We start from the raw sequence: 20,515 nt of genomic DNA on the forward strand, positions 1-20,515 counted from the left end.
GTATATTAATCCCTGTATCTCTTCCCCAATTAGAGCAGAAAAAAAAAGGCAAAACAAAAATTGCTTGATGTACAGATTAGGGGGAAAATCCTCTTTTCTTAGAGGGCCTCCACTCTTAAAGGGCTTTGAGCAGAATGTAAAACCCAAAGTGACTTCTGGACTTTCTTTCTTCACTGGTAGGATAGTCCCGAGACAGCTTGCAAACTTCTGCTTTGACCCTGTTCATTAGTGCAGGGGTCCCCAACTATACCAGTCTGTGGCTTGTTAGGAACTGGGTCACACAGCAGGAGGTGAGCAGCAGGCAAGTCAAGGAAGCTTCATCTGTATTTATACACCCCATCACTTGCATTCCTGCCTAAGCTCTGTTTGCTGTCAGATAAGTACGGCATTGGATTCTCATAGGATCCCTGTGGTGAACGCACATGCAAGGGGTCTAGGTTGCTCACTCTTTAGGAGAATCTAATGCCTGATGATCTCAGGTGGAGCTGAGGCAGTGATGCCAGCACTGGGGAATGGCTGCAAATACAGATTATCATGAGCAGAGAGGTGTGACTGCACAGAGACCATGATAAATCGATTGCTTCCCAGGCTCATATCAAAACCCTATCAGTGTGTGACAAGTGACAATTAAGCTGCATTAGCTAGCAGATTATCAAGCCATCCAGTCCCTGGAAAACTTGTCATCCATGAAACCAGTCCCTGATGTCAGAAAAGTTGGGGACCACTGCATTAGTGTAAACTGTACTACAGATGCATTGTAGCAAATCATACTTTAGTCCCAGAGACTGCTGCTCACAAGGACTCATTGAAGTAACTCAACCCAGTTGTCAGTCAAAGAAAATCAGGCAACTTGGAGTGACTAAGACTTATCTCTATTCCCCTGCTCAAGAAGATACAAAGAAATAAGAACAACCAGAGTCATAATAATACAGTCAATAGTTTCTATCAGTAAATTACAGTATCTTTTCTAAATTGGTGTTTTCCATTTGTAGTACAACTTTCCCCATTTCTGGTTCAGTCACAACAATTCCAATTTTATCATTCTCATATATATATAGTATATATATAAGCTGTGTGTATATATATATAGCTTTCTAAAACTATATATATAAACTATATGTATACTATATATATAAACTATATATACTATATATACACTATATATATATATATATATATATATAGTCTGTTCAGAAGAGCCCAGCCATTGTTAATATAATGAGAACAGTTTGCATGACATTGATGTAACCTGACAGCCAAGGAGAGGGAAAAATGATGCCTTCATTGTACTAGTCAGTGGGGGCAGTAGATGCCATTCAGTGAGCATGTGTACTAGCTAGCCATCACATTCAAAATGACTAAGTGAATAGAACAATGAACCTGCATTAAATTTTGCATTAAGCTGGAATGTTTCTCTGTAGAAACTACTTGGATGACTCAGGAGGCCACAGCTATTAGCAACTGGTGATTGGCAGCTTCATCACAACAACATGCCTACTCACATATCATGTCTCATGCAGTTTTTTGGTGAAACATCAAATCACCCAAGGACTCATCCCCCCTTCAGCCCAAATTTGGTACTCTATGACTTCTGGCTTTTCTCAAAACTAAAATCACCTTAAAGAGATTTCAGACAATTGATGAGAGTCAGGAAAATACATCGGGGCAGCTAATGAGGACTGGGAGGACTGTGTGAGGTCCCAAGGTGCCTACTTTGAAGGGGACTAAGACATGATTTATCTTTGTACAATGTTTCTTGTATCTTCTTCGATAAATGTCTCTATTTTTCATATTATGGCTGGACACTTTCTGGACAGACTGTGTGTGTGTGTGTGTGTGTGTGTGTGTGTGTACACACACACACACACACACATAATATTCGAAGTTCTGTGAAATATTACATTCAGAGAAATAAAGAAATTCTGCTGAAAAAATAAAGATATTTCTCTAAACAAACTTCATTTTATCTATTTTCATAACTATTACCATTTATATATCAGAAAGTGTCCATCTTCAAACTGTGTGACCCTAGTACCTTGCATACCTCAAGTTAGGCACATTTCTAGTTTTCATTATATCTGATAAATAATAAAGTAATAATAGTTATAACACTTCTTGCTAACAATTGAAAACATTCTTGTAAAAATGAAGAGAAACACACAAACACATCCAAACATGAAAAGTAGTTATATTGTACACAAACAAAACAAATATTTTTCTGAGACATAATTGAGGGTGAATGAAATCATCAACTCTTATAGAACACTTCTTGGAAGAGTGAAGCGGGGGCCATATTTAGGTGCAGAATTTTACATAGGCGACAGCTTCATTGTCAGTGATGGCTTTGACTCTGACACAGAAATGTGGGTGTGCGTGTGTGTGCATGCAGAGAGAGATAAATAGAGACACAGGAACATATCTGACATTCTCTACCACATTTTTCTGTGTCCGTAGAAGTTGTGCAAAATGTCTATGTATAATTATTAACATAAGATAAATGATTTTTTCTACCAAACTCAATCTATATCAACAAAACTAAATAAAGAACTAGGAGAAAACTCAGATCTTACCTGCACAAAAGTACCTGAAGTATTTCTGTAATAAACAGAATAATATTGTATAATCCCATTAGGTTTTGAAGGTGGTGTCCAAAAGAGGATTATTGATGAAGAACTGATATTTGCATAATGAACATCTTTGGGAGGATCACTTGGTGCTATAAAAAAGTGGACAAAAAAACTGAAGTTGTGATTCTAAATAATGTCTGTAATGTTGTTCTAAACATTACCTGCCTTTGATAAAGGATAATCTTTTTTAAAAAACTTAAATTGGAATAACATCTAAATACAAATCATTAATGATATCCATATGGCTCTTTGGGCAATCTCTCTAAAACCACAGCAACATCCAAGCAGCAGAAAGATGTATTTCTTACTAATAAAACACTATCCTAGCTCTAAAAACATGCCTACTGCCCTTGGGTTTGAGAACATTATAAGTTCAATATAGAATATATAATGCGAAATTCTAAACTACAATTTTAAAATAAAGTAACAGAAAGAAAGTCAGAGAGCTGATTTCCTGCATTTTATTTTGTTTCATTTAACAAACACATTAAATGCTTACTATGTGTCCAGTTCTGTGCTGAGTGCATTTACAAATATAAACTCATTTAATCCTCAGAAAATCTTGTGAAGTAGATACTGTAGTGTTTCCATAACACAGATAGGAAATTGAGGCACAGACAGATCAACTAACTTTATCAACATCACACAGTTAAAAAGCGACCAAAGAGCAATTTTGCATCCCACCAGCAACAGATATTAGGCTTAATAATACATCTTTTTATATTTAACACTTATTTTGTCTGGGTAGGATATTCTTTTACTTGGCCTACATGGATAAAAACTCACCTCCCTCAGGTGTTCGAAAGTTAATAATATTGCTTCTTGTTTTCCCATCACCAAATCTGGTGCTAGCTGTTACATATGTACTGTATTCAACATTGTAGTCCAAATCTGAAAACTCTAACGATGTTTCAGTGACATTAATAGTTTTTAATGATGACCTGTCCCTGAGAGAGAAAAAGAGATAGTCTGTATAACTGACTTTTAAATTGAATGTTACATATACATTTTGAGCAGTACATTAAAAATAAATATGTATGCATGGAAATTCATTAATCCAAACTAATAAGGTAAAGATACCACTTATCCTGAATGTTAAAAAGAGAATTTCAGAACAATCAATAAATTAATTTCTTTGGTTTTCAAGTATGTTCAGTAATTCAACCAAGTGTTAATAAGGTATGTACATATTAGAGTTTGCTTTGACTGATTTTAATAAACCTCTAGGAACACTGTATATTCAAAGTGATCTGCATTCATTTTCATACCAGTGTTTTAGTTGTTCAAATATTTGTTCTTTTAAGTGTGGACAAAATCTTATTTATACTACATATGTATCAAACTGATTTTTCATATATTATACAAAAGTAACATCTACTTCAAACAAATTCAAACAAATAAATAGTAAATGTTTGAACAGTAGTATCTAAAATAGTAAGCCTGTGGGTTACCATGTATTTAATTAGAAACAGGACTGAAAATAACATATGTGTAACATAGGGAAGAAATTGAGCTCACATCTCCTACTCAGTTAAAATCTCAAAAGTATTTGAAGTGTCAATCAAATAAAGAAAATAAATATTGACTCAATACTCTTCAAGTAAATAGCAAAATCACAGGAGGAGGTGGAAAAGTCTAAAGCACAAAATATTGCCAAGTAATAAAGAAAACTATAATTATTTTACTTCAGTTACATTAGGCTCCATAGTTTTGAATAAGGTATAAATTGGAACTTAATTAAAGAATTAACATAGATATCAAGGTGCTGAAAAGTGCATTTTTTAAAAAATTATATTTTAAGAGCAATAAAATTAATTATTAAAAATTTACATAAGTAAATATAATCAATATTACAGAAAAAAGCATATCTCTTGTAATGTCATTTGTTTCTTCTTTAGAAACACAAAGTATCCGAGATATAAATTGATATTCCTTCTGAAGATAAAATGTCCTTTCTTTGCTATTGAAATATTTGAATTATTTTTTCCCTTTAATCCTCACCTGAGGATATGTTTAGTGACTTCAGAGAAAGAGGGAGAGGGAGAAACATTGATGTGAGAGAGAAATATTAGTGAGAGAGAAACATTGATTGGTTGCCTCCCATTCGTGCCCTGACTGGGGATCGTACTTGGTGCACAGGACAATGCTCCCACCAATTGAGCACTCTGGTCAGGCTAAAACATTTGAATTCTTGAATAATTAAAAGGAATGATAGATTTTAGGTGAATTAAGGATATCCACAAAGGGACAATGCAGCCATGGTTTTACCATTACAAAGGCATCATTTCCCTGCAAAAATGAGTATGGTTGTCTAAAAAATAGTTGAAAAGCTTACCACAGTGAGAAAAATACAGATTCAGAGTATGCTAATAGAGATAGGCAGGATAAGCCTGGCTACTCAGCCATCTGAAACAGTTCGATCAGATATCCTTTTTCAGAAGCAGTAGGAAGAGCTTTCCTTGACTTCACTGTCACACAGAGGGTCCGTCAAACTCAGTACTGTGGCTATTGGTCTCAGACAAAGAGGCCTTGGCATAGAAGCTTTGCCCAATTCCAAACTCCTGTCATCAGAACAGTACAAAATAGCTAACTCAATTCAGGTCTCTAAAGCTATGAAATTAGTTAGAGTAATCTGAATATCACTTATGTATTTTTTAAAAATCCTTATCCAGTGTATTTTTCAGTGCTGTTGGCTATCTTGCACCACCTTCGTACCCTGATCACTACAGCAACATACTGCAGTTAAGTATCTACCCACAAGAAGAAAAACTGTGAGTATGTTCCATGGATAGTGTAGAATCAAAGCAATTACCTGGAAAATTCAGATCAAGAAAAATTGTGTCTCACCTATCTGAATATTTCAGTAAAAATAAAATAGTATTTATAAATAATCTAACTAACAAGCTCATTAATCCTCAGTTACCACACATAAATATAGTTTCTACATATATCCTGATTTACCCCCAGAGAAAAAAAGTGTTAACAAAAATTTTCAGATACTAATACATCTTTTCTGTGTGGGGTTTATTTGTTTTTCTTTTGGAGCTTTAGGATTGTGGCCAGTATTTTAATGACAGGCAGAAAAACATCTGAGCATAAATGAATTCCAATTAAAATTTCAACTTCTGATACAAGCTAGTATCTTTTATATGATAGACAGTTTCCAATAAAAATGAGAACCGAGGAAAACAGAAAGGGGAGTCATGATGCTGTCCTTGAGGATCTGACTCCATCCTTCTTGCTCATATGCTGTTGCCAGATTGGAGGAAACACACATTCAGCTCTGGGCTGGGGCCTGTGCGCCCTCTGCTCTCTGAGGAGCCATCTCAGTGAGCAATGCTGAGGTTCAGAGGCGGCACTCCCTCCCATGCACAGAAGCCCAGCTTTGACACAAGCTATAATCAGTTGTTACATTGGTTTTAGCTAGTTTAGTTTAAAAATCTGTTTTGTTTTTATTAGTTTAAAAATATTATAATAGGATTATTATGTATTTTATTATAGGGCTTTATTTCTATTATAGGAGTATATGTTTTTCTATATCTTGATTATTTTTCTCTTACCATATAAATAATGATCTATAAAATTATTTTTTGTAGTTGCCTAATTTGAATGTATCATAGGTATTTAGCCATTCTTTAAATCAACATTTAGGTTCTCTCTCTTTTTTTCTTTAGTTATTACTAACAATGATGCAGTAATCATTCTTACACAAATATCTTTTCACAATGGTAACTTTATTTCTGTAGGCTAATTTCCAGTAGTGTGATTATTGAATCAAATGGTTTGAATTTTTATTATTTGAATGATTACTGTTCCAAAATTATTTCTCTTCTAAATTACAACTTATTATAATTTAGAATCACAATAATGCTGTGTGGAAGTACACATTTTGGCAAACTCTCACTATTAGTCTGGATATTAATCTTTTTAAATTTCTGCAAGTTTAATTGACAAAAAGAAATCTGTAATTTGCACATCTCAGACCATGAATGAGATATAATGTCTTCTCATATGTTTATTGGTCATTTGTGGTCCATTTTAAATAACTCATTCACACATTTTTTTCTCTATTTTATTTAGTCTTTTAAATGGTGAATGACACATGTTGGAGTTAGGGAGGCACTGTTCTTATGGATAGTGCTCCAAAGAGAAATACCTTCTCCACCTCCTCTGAAATTAGCAATGACAGATATGCAAACAATATTCAGCAAAATTCAACAAAATTTACTGAGTATCTGCTTTGTACCAGGAACTATGTTAGACATGATTATGAGTTAAGGTATGGTACATATCTGCAAAAGAGAAAGACAAAGCAGGAAATAATTATAAAACAATTCATTAATAACCATGTGAGCTCCTTAAAGATGACAACAATAAATGCCTCCCCCCAGTGCCTAAAAACTTTCTTCACACACACAAAAATTAGTTGTGACCAATGAGTAGAAAAGGAAAACAAAGCAACAGGCCCTAAAGATGCAAGAAATTGTTTAGTAGAGAGCTAGTTTATAAGATTTGAGAGTAGGATAGAGAGTTGAGTGAGGTGGACAGGAGGTCTACCTGACAAAGCAGGTCTCACTCTCACACCCCAAAGTCACAAACTGTGTAGAAATGGAAGGAATATAAATGTCACACAATATGTAACCTCAAAAATAGATAACTTTCAACATCAGCCAAACCACCTGATTAGCGCAAATTTTCAAACTGAGAAAAAAATTGAGGAAACTCTTGAGTGCAGTTACTTTAATGACAATTCTAAGAACTTATTACAACATTTTTAAGGCTGATTGGAATTTGAAAATCAAAAGTATTCAAATTACTCTGAAATTATTCAGAAAAAATATAGTAATTTGTATGGCATAAAGGAAATTCTAAAGTATAAGAGCAGTTTCTTTGCTCTGTTTTACCAAGTCATTTGCTCAACTTTTATCACTTCAAAACCATGCCAAGCAGCAAATGCTGCTGAAGGAGTCATGTATACCAAAACCCCACGAGAGGACTTAAATTTTCCCTAAGTGTGAACATGAATCAAGTTTGAGGTCATCAAAAGGTCAAGGTCTTCATTCTAAACTATGTCATGTTATATTTTCTTTCCTGGGAGCAATCTAACCTGGTGATACATCCGTGTTCATTTCTATGAATTCATTTTCAAAATTTTAATTGTTGCTATGTAAATATTCTAGATAAATCCTTTCACTCACTAAATTCCACTCCCTTAAAATAAAAAATTTCAACATCCATTTACTTAATTCTTACTAACTCATTCTCTCCCTCATATTTTCCCACTACAAAGAAACTACTCTTCTACATTACACTTTAGAGGAATTTCTCTGAACAGTTGGGTAGTACCAGTAGTTTAATACTAAACTGCCCCAAACTAGCAAAGCATAAATAGTTACCTATTCTATGATCCTAAAGCTGTTCTCGAGTCTCAGAGATAGTCTGAGTCGACATAGGGTCTTCAATTGTTCCTACTGCTCTTATAGTCATCATTTGGTTAGCTGGTTGACGGTTTAATTCTGCTTCTTATGCTTGTCTTTAGCAGAAAAAGACACATTTTTAAGACTAGATGAAGAATTCAGTACAGAGAATGAGGTTGAAGCTGAAGAATGCACTTATAAACCAGAGTCTTGGAGAAGACATATGTAATTATGGTCCAGAAGGCAGAAAGAGGGATTGTACTTGAGCTGGAGGAGAAACATTTCATCCCCTGACAGTGGACAAAATCCTTCAGGCCAAAATAATGAATTTGCATTTTTATTCCAAGAGTAACAAAAATTGCTTAGAATGTTTTCTCTGGGGGTCTGAATTTTGGGTGTATGATTAAAACAAATCTTTAAATCCCATGCAATACAACAATTAACTCCCTCCCGTCTTATCCATGCAGTGACTGCCACCTACCTCTTCAGCTTTACCTCTTCCCATTTCCTCTTGTGCTATTTATTCTGCTTAAGACACATCTCACCTTGCTGTTGTCCTGGCCAAGTGTCTTGCTGTTAACCACATCTAATGTAATTATTTGAGCCCTTACATCCAGTTAGTATACCTCTGGACTTCCAGCTACGGGTGTCAATAAATTCCCATTTTTTGCTTAAGTCAATTTAGGTTGGATCCAGTCATGGGAAACTAAAAGAATCTTGACTGGTAACTATTCCTATTATTTTAATCACTTCTCATATGCATCGATCCTGGGTATTTCCACCATCTTCATCACTTTTCCTGAACAAGCTCTACTTTATCCATATACTATTTAAATAGTGGGGACCAGGGATCTAACTTGTTTACACATGAAACAGTCTAATTTTTCTCTCATAATGAATATGTTCCATCAAATAATGCAGATCAATATCAAGCCAGTGATATTTTTAGTAGAAATAAGCCATATGGGTTAATAAATAACCCAAATTAATAAGCTTAATTTATTTTTACTCATCTTTTTATCAAACTAGTGCTTTTATGAAACTAATGCTTTTTGAACTAATATTTCAAACTAATATTGTCAATGCTTTTATCAAACTAATTATTTCCCAAATTCTGTATACAACTGAGTTTTTATAACAAAGACAAATTATAAATTTATTCCTAGTGATGTGAGAAAAGCAACGTTTGGGAGTAGGGCAGATCCAAGTTTGATTCTGATGCTGTCATCTGCTAGCTTGCAAACTTAAGTTACTCTTTACTCTCATCAAGACTTGATTTCTGTAACTATACAATGAGGATCATAGTCTTCTCTGTATGGTACTGTTGTGAAAATAAATAAGGAAATATATGTGAGAAACCAAACACATCTGTCCCAAAATGATAACTACTCCACTCTCCCTCTTAAGCCTATTTCTTCAGCTCTCCAAGACATTTTGTTCCCCAAATCTATAATGCAAAGAAATCACAATTTCTCCCAGCTTTGTGAGCTTCACAAAAGAAGTGAAGAAATCCCTTAAATTTAGGGTTTAAGCACTTGAGTTCCAGACAGGCAAACTAAATGACTAAAAAGACTGGCTTTAAAACAAGTTGTGGTAAAAACTATGGTAAACCACATGACAAAAGCTCCAGCTCCAAAAGCTCCAAAAAGCTCCAAGACAGCCTCCATTCAACACCAGGTGACCTTATCATCGGGAATGTGGAAGAAGTATGTTGATTTTTCTAAGAAACAAAGGAACCTGAAGTTTTTACCAATAACCTACTCATTTTAAAATATTTTTATTCATTGATTTTTTCCAGGAAAACAAGATAAAAAGTTTATTATTCCACTTATTTATGCATTTATTGGTTTATTCTTGTAGGTGCCCTGACTGGGGATCAAGCCTGCATCTTTGGTGTATCAGGTTGATGCTCTAATCAGCTGAGCTACCTGGCCAGGGCCCTACTCATTTTTAAACACTGCTAGATTTCTATTCAGAATTTGTTGACAGTTTGCAGGTTCAGCAAAGATTAGGTGGTCAACATACAGCCTGTTTGTGACCTTGACACTTAAGCTTCATCCAAGTCACTCATTACAAATAACGATCAAAAATTAGCCCTGGCTGGTGTAGCTCAGTGGATTGAGTGCAGGCCTATGAACCAAAGTGTTGCTGGTCCAGTGCCCAGTCAGGGCACAAGCCTGGGCTGCAGGCCGGGTCCCCAGTTGGAGGCACATGAGGGGCAACCACACATTGATGTTTCTCTCACTCACTTTCCCTCTCTTTAAAAATTAAATAATTAATTATTTAATTAACTAACTACCAAAAATTAAAGTATTTTAATTAAAAATGTAAAACAAAGGTATAGCATGATTTTATATATTTTAAAATTTATAAGTGTATTTTGCCCATATATTCTGTAACTTGCCTTTTTTATCATTCTCTTGGTATTTATCAAGTTTGATGCCTATAGTTCAAGTTGACCCATTTTAACTGCTTTATAGTAGCCCACTGAATGACTATTTTTCATTTTTTTAAAGATTTTATTTATTTAGTTTTAGAGAGGGAAGGGAGGGAGATAGAGAGAGAGAGAGAGAGACATCAATGTGCGGTTGCTGGGGGTTATGGTCTGCAACCCAGGCATTTCCCCTGGCTGGGAGTCTAACCTGCGACACTTTGGTTCACAGCCTGCGCTCAATCCACTGAGCTAGGCTTGACTATAGCCAGCCAGGGCTTGACTATTTTTCATTTTTTATTAATTAACCCTCTGTGGTTGGTAATTTGGATGTTGTTGTGGTTGTGACAAATACTGTAATAAACATTCATGTATATGCATCTTTTTGCTCAAAAATAAGTGTTTTTATGAGGGCCTACAACCAGAGTTGGAAGTATGAAATAATAACATTTGTACATCCTTAAAAAAATGACTAGCAAGAAAGAGCAAAAATGGAGCTTTTAATATTTCACTAGAAACCTCAAGTTAAAAGCCCAAGAGCACTCTTATACTCAACAATACTCCCTCTGTCGGTGTATCACTCAACATGCCAATTTGGCCCAAATACGCACTTTCTACAGTACTATTGATCAACTGCTTGACACAATTTATTCATATTCCCTCTGAGCCTTCACATGATGTTTCCATTGAGATGTTCTGCTGGTGTAGAAATCTATCTTTACTACCTTCATTCCAAAATGGGAGTAAATTCATGAAATGTGAAATGGCCTTCATCCCATTCTGATTATTGATCTTATCATATACTCAAACCATCAGGTAGTTTTAAAAGGGTGAAAATCTTTTAGGAAACTGAAAGAAATAAGACTAAACATACTTTTTAGCATACAGAAGGCCACTTTCAAAGGTAAGCTTTTATGTTATAGGGTAAATTATTTGACTAGTGACATTTGATTTAAAAAGTTGCATTAGAATTATTTGACTGCCTAACATACTGCTTGGCAAATATTTTTAAATTATTTTACATGGCATATTTTATATCCAATTATTCTACAATCATTTCAAAGTTCTACATATTTTATATTTTCCCAAAGAGTTTAATAAACATCTGTCAGAATGATTCAGAATTGCTTTCATAGTTACTGCTAAGAAAAGTGCAAAACATTTCAAAGCCAAGATCTATACAGAAGCTAGAATTTTCAGCATCATTTTCATTCCACACTGTTTTAGCTAAATCTTATAGACTATTCACTCAGAAGTTTTGTTTTAAAAGGAGAAAACTACTGTTAAACTTTGTGAACCATATAGAAGTAAAGTTGCTAAACAATCCAAGTTCAATTCAACCATAAATAAATAAACTTTACATCAGTTTACTTAATCCACAGTGTATTAGAACAGTAAGATTACAGTACTCTAATAGAAATTTATTTCTTTAATAGCAGTTGCTTTAAAAATGTAAGGATTATGTATCATTTGAAAACATAAAAGCATAATTTATCAATATAGCTGAGGAAAAATGCTTCTTTGCCATCTTGCTCACATGATAGTGGATATAAAATGATTACACATTGTCCCTCATGAGCCATTTTGTAAAGAAATATTTATGACAGAGAGAGAAGTCATCAAGTACAACAAATGTAATAAGAAGATTGCATTTTGCAGACATACTGAAAGTAAATATTCAAAAATGTTGTTTTTTTAAAAAAATGGTAATTGTTGGAATAACTAAAGCAACAGAAGCAAAATTATGAGAGAAATATGGACCTCTGAAACAGCAACGCTGCTAATAATGATAGCTACTCTTTATAAAGTATTTTAAGAGGACTGTACAGATCATTGTCAGAGTCAAAATTCAGACCCACATCTCTCAGACTCTAGACCCATGAGCACTATAATACTCACTTCCAATTCTTCCCAATAAAGCGTATAACAAAAACCCTCAAAAAGCATTAGTGATTGTGAAAGAAGCAAGAATTAAGACTATTCCTTTAACCACATGAGCTAAAGCTTTAATAAGTATTAGTAAGAAGATGCTAGAAACTTTTAAATGCCTCTATATACTTCATTATCATTAATATATATTTCAGTCTGTTGCAGATAATATCCTTAAAGATGTTAACATGTTTTTCCATTTTTGTTCTTTATGTGATCTTATCCTACTTATCCTGAGGCATCCCTTGTCTACAAGGGCATCACTACTCTTATGGCAGAAATTCAAAAAGAAAAAGTCAATATCAATTTCCAAGTCTTAAAATATACTCTTAATTCATTCATCCTTTAAAAAATACTTCCTTAATTATGAGCCAGCTAGTTTTCTGTTTATGGGTCTACAATGCAGTTATCCCTCGAGAATGTAAGCTCCATAAGGGCAAGGGTCATATGTGTGTTTTCATTAGGTACTCCTTCAATATTGTTAAATGAAGGGATAAAAAATGAATGAATAAATACAGTAACAGAGGGAAATGGTTACCTTCTTCCCACTGCTTCTCTTCCCATTAACATCTCTCATGTCACTCTCACTTTCACCATGACTAAGCAAAATGACTAGGAATCAGGCAGTGAAGAACATAGTAGTTGTAGTCCTACCTAGCAGTTTGCAAAGAGTTTGAAGAGAGATTAGAAAAAGAAAAATCTTAATTTAGGAGAAAGAGGAGATTTTAAAAAACTATTGTAGCTTCTCAATGCTGGATCTCCCAAGTCAGGAATGAAAAGAAAGAAATGCCTATGTTCTATAAAATATTATATAAAATGTATTTTCTGAGTTGAGATATTTAAAATACACTAGTAACTATGACATATAACTGATGAATCTTTTTGAAAACATTAACATTAGATGAAAATTAGGATTTTTGTCTACTGAGCTTTCATGAAGCAGTATAGCCATGTTGTTTAATTGACAGGAGATACACTATAGGATTTCATCTTTTTCACAAATGATGCATGAATAATCAAGCAAAGGTGATTAGAAAAAAATAAATCCAGTACTTACATTTCCATGAAAAACTGACCTTAAGAGATTTCTCAAAATATATCTTTTAGTGAAATTTCAGTTAAAATGACTATGCTCAAGGAAACTTTAAAAAACATTAAAGAATATTTGTGTAAAACTCTATAAGAGTTAAGTATTCACTTAAGTTGATCAGTCAATAAATTTAAAGAGAAGAAATTTAGTATAATTATGCATAATATATAACTTTTGTTTTAATTACAAATAATCATATTATTCGACAATGCTTGGATCTCTACATAATATGAGAAAAACTTTGTTTTTAATAAAAGCATATTAACTAGCCTATTAATAATCAGGTTCTAATGTAGTATCAAATCCTGAAATTTAAAAAACTGCATTCCTATTATGTTACAGATTAATACTTGTTCTCAGAACTATTTCCAAAAAAGAAAAAAAAAATTCTTACCAGACATAAACTGTGTAATAGAGGATAATTCCATTTGGCTCCAGGGGTGGTTGCCATGACAACTTCACGGTGACACCAGACAACTGTTTTACAGAGAAGTCATGGGGGGGAGAATCGGGAGCTGAAAATTTAGAGTACAGAATAATTTATTTTATTAAACATATATTTAAAAGGTTAAAACAAAGATGCACAAAATTTTTATTATAAGCTTTCTGGTAAATGAATCAGGTACAGTGCTGTTTTCCGTGGGCATGGGAGACTGATGTTTACTTTCAAAATTAGATGATAAAAGAAGATTTTGCATGGTGGTGTTAGAACATCTGTTTCTGTGATTCAATGGAAAAAAACATTTCATGAGAAAAAAGAACAAGGGCTATGTCATAGTGATTCACCTACTGCTTAAGTACATCTCAGTAAATTATCATTCTCTAATAAAAATAAAACTCTGTGGAGAATAAATATAATACACAGTAAAAAAGCTCCCCCCAAAATAAAAGTCAGTGGAAAAAATCACATATCTAAGAAGCAGGAAAGTGATAAGCATAACATTGGGAGAACAGTTACAATGACTGACCCCACAAATAAAAACTACATTCCTCAATTCCATTTGTGTCAATAAAATGTAAAATAATATGGGAATCTGTTCACTTAGTCTTCCAAATTGAATCGTTAACAAAGGAAACACCAATGTGGCACATAAACAGGAAAGTACTTCTAATTCTTTCTAAAGAAGTCTTTGGAAAGAATTAGAAGTGCTTTCTAATTCTTACTTCTAAACAGTGTAAGGATTCAAGTACTTTAGCGATTCTACACTGAATAAGCACTAAAACATTTTACTGTAAACTAGCTAGCCAAGTTTCTATTTCCATTTGGATAAAACATTTAGAAAGGCATTTCTCAGCAACTATACCAGTAATGTCTTAGAATATTGATATACATCTTTTTGCATATAAAAGGATATAAATTACTAAAACTTTACTTGTTATAGTTTTACATGGAAAATGAACAAACAGGAAGCTAATAGGAATTCTAAGAATTTTTTTGACATATTTGAATAATGTTAATACATGTACACATCATTTTTTCCCAATGATTTGGAGAAAATGCTACATGGATTATTTTAATTTTAATTTTCTGACTAACCTCAGTTATTGTTGTTTGTATACATACATCTCTGTGGTGGTAACACATTGTGGTAAGAACAATTTTTATAAAAAATGTTTATTGAGAAGAGAAAAGGTTTATGAGAGGAGTTCTAAGGAATAATGGTGACAGCTGTATTTATATTTTCATTAGGTATTCCCACTGGCACTATAATAAAAATGCTATCAAATACTGATTATCACAGGAATCCATATATCATTTGGAGATGTCTGTTTCCCAAGACATGCATTACCTCTAACTGAGAACTCTCATTTGTGAGGACAAAAGTCTATGATATTTTCCCTAATGTCTTTGTGAAACTTAATTTTTGTTTATTATTGAAAAAAGATTTCAATCAAAAATAACACTGATTTAGAATATATGTTGTTACTAAGCATTTCTTTCTATACTATGGTTTAAGATAATTATGTGAAATATTAGATAATTCTTGGTGTTTTACATCTAATCTTTCTGTTTTGAGGCAGTTTTATGTAAAATTTTGTACTGCTTAATAAATATAATTAGCATGCCTATCTAAGTTAAATACTGCTTATCTACAATAGCAGACTGTTTTAATAATTTTGGCATTGGTATCCTAAATTACAATCCAAAATATTAGAAAAATAAATGCAATATCTTTTGCAATCTATCCAATTCATCACAACAGAGCATATGAGAATACATGAGAAAGGCCTTCATAAGGCTCCTATTCTCTCTACCTGGCATTACCTTCCTTATTTTTCACCCTCCCTCTTTACTCATCTTCCTCCAAGTCACAGCTTAGAGATAACTTTCTCAGTTGCACTTTCTCATATGCCTCAGAATAGCTACAGTCCTGGTGAATAATTTGGGGGAATTGTTATACCAATAATTAGAATTATCAAAATTATTTGTTTATGTGTTTGTTAAATCTCTGTCTCTCCTACTGAACTGCAAGTTCATAAGGACAAAGAACTCAATACCCAATTAAGCAAACTTTCTCAGGACTTTATCCTTTCTTAATTTCCTTGTAATTTTTGGATAAAAGGGTCTTGTTCTTCACCCTGGTCCTTAGCAATTGCATCCATGACTTGGCCAAGGATTTCAATGAAAGTTTACCTTGACTTTGTGTTTCTAGCAGCCCAGATATTCAGATGCGTAGTACAATTTGAAACTATTAACTTGAGAGGTAAAAAGCTCTGCCTATTGGAAATATATGTTCATTACTGGCCTAGGTTCCTTCGTAAAAGATCTCAAAATCTCAGAACAATTTAATTAGATTAGAAATAAAGCAGTGGGCAAACACTGACAGTTTTACTTCTTCCTTTCCAATTTGGGTGCCTTTTATTTCTTCTTCTTGTCTGATTGCTGTAGCTAGGCCTTCCAGTACCATGTTGAATAAGAGAGGTGAAAGCAGACATCCCTATCTCATTCCTGATGTTAAGGAAATGGTCATTTTTCCCTATTGAGTATGATGTTACCTGTGGGTTTGTCATATATGATCTTTATTATGCTGAGATATATTCCCTCTATTGCCACATTGCTGAGAGTTTTTATCATATACAGGTACTGGATTTTATAAAATGCTCTTCTGCATCTATCCTATGATTTTTATCCTTCATTTTGTTTATGTGGTGTATCACATTAATTGATTTGTGGATATTGTACCAACTTTGCATTCCAGGAATAAATCCCACTTGATCATGGTGTGTGATCTTTTTAATGTATTGCTAGATGCACTTTGCTAATATTTTGTTAAGGTTTGTTGCATGCACATTCATCTCAGATATTGGCCTATATTTTTCTTTCTTTATAGTGCCTGTGTCTGGTTTTGGAATTAGAATAATGCTGGCCTCATAAAATGAGTTTGAAAGCCTACCTTCCTCTTGAATTTTCTGAAATAGTGTGAGAAGGAGAGGTGTTAGCTCTTCTTTGAATATTTGGTAAAATTCACCTGAAAGTCTTTTTATTACTGCTTCAATTTCACTACTGGTAATCAATCAGTTCAGATTTTGTGTTTCTTCTTGATTCAGTTTTGAAAGTTTTATGTTTCTAGGAACTTATCTATTTCTTCCAGATTGTCCAATTTGTTATCATATAGTTATTTATGATATTTTCTCTTAGTTATTTTTCCTTCTGTGGTTTCTGATTTTCATTTCTGATTTTATTTATTTGGGTATTCTCTCTCTTTTTTTCTTGATGAGTCTGGTTAAAGGTTTATCAATCTTGTTTATTGTTTCAAAAAATAGCCCTTGGTTTATTGGTCTTTTGTGGTTTTAGACTCTATTTCATTTATTTCCCTCTGATTTGTATTATTTCCTTTCTTCTATTCACTTAGGTCTTTTCTTGATCTTCTTTATCTAGTTCCTTTAGGTGTAAGCTTAGATTGTTTATTTGAGATTTTTCTTGTTTCTTGAGGTAGGCCTGTAATGCTATGAAGTTCCCTGTTGGGACTGTTTTCTCTGTGTCCCATAGATATTGGGTTGCTGTGATCAGATTGGTTATTATCAATAAATCAACAAACAAGTGTTGGTGAGGATGTGAAGAAAAGGAAATCCTTTTCTACTCTTGGTGAGAATGTAGATTGGTGCAGCCATCATGGAAAACAGTATGAAGTTTCCTCAAAAAAATAAAAATGGAACTGCCTTATCGCCCCAATGATTCCACTTCTGGGAATACATCTGAAGGAGTCCAAAACACTAATTCAAAAGAACATATGCACTCCTATGTTCATTGTAGCATTATTTATAATATCCAAGCTAAGGAAACAACCCAAGTGCCCACCAATAGACAGAGGATAAAAAGATGTAGTGCATATATACAAGGGAATATTACTCAGTCACAAAAAAGAATGAAATCTTACCATTTGCAACAGCATGGATGGACCTAAAGGGTTTTATGCTAAGTGAAATAAGTCAGTCAGATAAGACAAATACCATGTGGTTTAGCTTACATGTGGAATCTTAAGAACAATATAAATTAACAAACAAAACAGAAACACACTCACTGATACAGAGGACAGACTGATATTTGCCACAGGAAAGGGGGAGGGGAGAACTGGGTGTAAAAAGTGAACGCATTGAAAAGTACAAATTAGTAGTTACACAATAGTTATGGGGATGTAAACTATAACATAAGAAATATAGCCAATAACATTGTAATTACCATGTACAGTGAAGTGGATACTGGAAATATTGAGAGGAACATTTTATAAAGCATATGATTGTCTAATCACTATGCTATACACTTGAAACTAATGCAAAATAATATTACATGTAAACTATAATGGAAAAAATTTAAATTAAAAAAATGCAAATTCAGACAGGTAAATTTTAGTGGAGAAACAAGTGTGGTAAGTAGAGACAATGACTAAGAAAGACTAACCTCTAAGAAGACTTAGAAACCAGGGCAACCCAGAGGACCCTACCACCATGCTTTGGTGAAGTAATTTGGTGGAGGTGAGACAGTGAGAGGCCTGAAATGGGAGAATAGGGTTCCAAAGACTTTATTGTGTTGAATAACATAAGTCAATGCAGAGAAAAAGCCTTCTTTCTAGAAGTGTACAATGCACATTTTGTCCTGGTGAATGACTAGAATCTGAACATCCTCAAGGTACAACCTAGCTTGAAGATGGAGGAACTTGAAAGAGAGAGGAAACAGATGCTTTACACATACTTATGCTATTTACAGGACCACCCCTCATGGCAATAGAGCTTCCTTTTATAGAAAAAATTAATAGTCCCCAAACACACAATGTATAAAATACAAAATGCAAATCCAAACCCAAGTATATTCTTCAAAAGTAATTTTCTAAGCATGATATATGCCTCTAACTTGGTGAAGTACTAGTGTAAAGCAGTCTTGATAGTAAGGTTGATTTTATTCAGGTTGGAAAAGATATGTTTAAATATTCAATAGGAAGGCTATTAGCATTCAGGAATACCATCTTGCAGTTATGCAAGAAAACTGGAAAATAGCCTGAACTCATTAGCAAATAACTCTAATTAGATTTTAAAAAACTGTTACAGGTTGACATAACAGAATCTGCTACAAAACTTATGTAAATGTCTAATCTTATGAACACAAAAGTTGAAAAACACAGTTAGCATAACTAATATGTTAGTTGATGTTCAAACCAAACCAAAATTTTAGCCTTAAAAATTCTGATTAAAAATATTAGTGATTCTTTTACAGAGCACAGATGACTCCAGATTGATGCAAAAAAGCATTGTACACCTGGTTTTATTGGACATAATTCTGGCTATGCCAGCTTCTTTTACACCATGACAGTGAAGTCTGTGTAGTGCTGGCATGGCTCACCACTGATACCAAAGGATAGGGGATTTCTTTTTACATTCTAGTTCCACCTGCACACGTGGCTTTTGAAATATGATGAACTCAAAATATCTTTATCTACTGCTACACTTACCATCTTCTTCTGTCAGCACACTTACGGGTGCACTCCGAACTCCCTCACCTTTGAGTGTGCTAGCAGACACCTCAATCACATACTGGGTATATTTCTTCAGTCCTAAATAGAAATAAAATTGATAAGTTGAGACTTAGAAAATATCCTTTAATAATGTGCACAAGGCAAACTATGAAGGGTCTCTTGACAATCTTCCAAAAGTAAAAGCTAAATGAAAATGTAAATCTTTGAAAAAGTAACTTCTATTAAGAAGACAAAAGGATACAGAGTAATATGAATAAGGATTGAGCTAGAATATTTTTTCATGTCACATGAAATAAACTCCTGGCTTATTTAATCAAAAAGCCAGAATTTTTATAGTCTGTATAAAACTATTCATAAATACCACTCATAATATAACAAGCTAATATTTTGTGGCCACTCTATCAATATAAATCTAAATACACAATGCTATAAATATATATATGTAGATAGATAGATATATTTTTTACCTTCAATGTTCTGGGTCAAAGAGGTTGTATCTATTGTTCTTTCCACATTTCCATTACTTCTCTTGAGATAAATTGTATATTTTTGTATGATTCCATTGGGACTACTTGGGGGAAGGAATGATATTTCAATCTCTCCAGGGGAAATATTTCTGTAAGTAATACTTTCTGGTGCACTATCAGGTACTGAAAGAAATGAAAAATGAAATAAATCCATCAAACAATTCCATCCTAAAAACCTTTTCTGTTGAAGTTCCCATCCAAGTACACTAGGATATGACTGTAATAAATATCTCTTGTGTAATTATTGTATTGTCGTTCCCCTACCTCAGCCATCCCTACCCCCCTCCCCTGATTTCACCCCCCTTGGTCTTGTCCATGTGTCTTTTTTAGTTGTTCCTGAAAACCCTTGTAATAAATATCTTAAATGAAGTAAGGTGTAGATGAATGAATTATAAACAAAAAAATGGCGTAAGAAGAGATTTTATCTCAACAGAAAATTCGTATGATGATTTTACAGAATAATGCTTACAGGATGATATTTTTATTAAAATAGCTGTAACTGTATTAAACTATCTTACACTGCAG

At 33.5% G+C, this 20,515-nt stretch overlaps 1 protein-coding gene across 1 annotated transcript in view; it reads right to left on the reverse strand.

Annotated features, from left to right (window-relative positions):
- Positions 1-20,515, reverse strand: part of PTPRQ (protein tyrosine phosphatase receptor type Q) — a 250,188-nt gene that overhangs the window by 129,170 nt on the left and 100,503 nt on the right. The window contains exons 32-36 of the mRNA XM_036018637.1: positions 19,931-20,113; positions 19,440-19,541; positions 13,889-14,009; positions 3,414-3,574; positions 2,571-2,716 (exon numbers count right to left, since the gene is read on the reverse strand). Coding sequence (XP_035874530.1) covers positions 2,571-2,716; positions 3,414-3,574; positions 13,889-14,009; positions 19,440-19,541; positions 19,931-20,113 — 713 coding nt within the window. The remainder of the gene's footprint in view (positions 1-2,570; positions 2,717-3,413; positions 3,575-13,888; positions 14,010-19,439; positions 19,542-19,930; positions 20,114-20,515) is intronic.

Source organism: Phyllostomus discolor, chromosome 2 (genome assembly GCF_004126475.2).
Source record: "Phyllostomus discolor isolate MPI-MPIP mPhyDis1 chromosome 2, mPhyDis1.pri.v3, whole genome shotgun sequence".
Classification (NCBI taxonomy): domain Eukaryota; kingdom Metazoa; phylum Chordata; class Mammalia; order Chiroptera; family Phyllostomidae; genus Phyllostomus; species Phyllostomus discolor.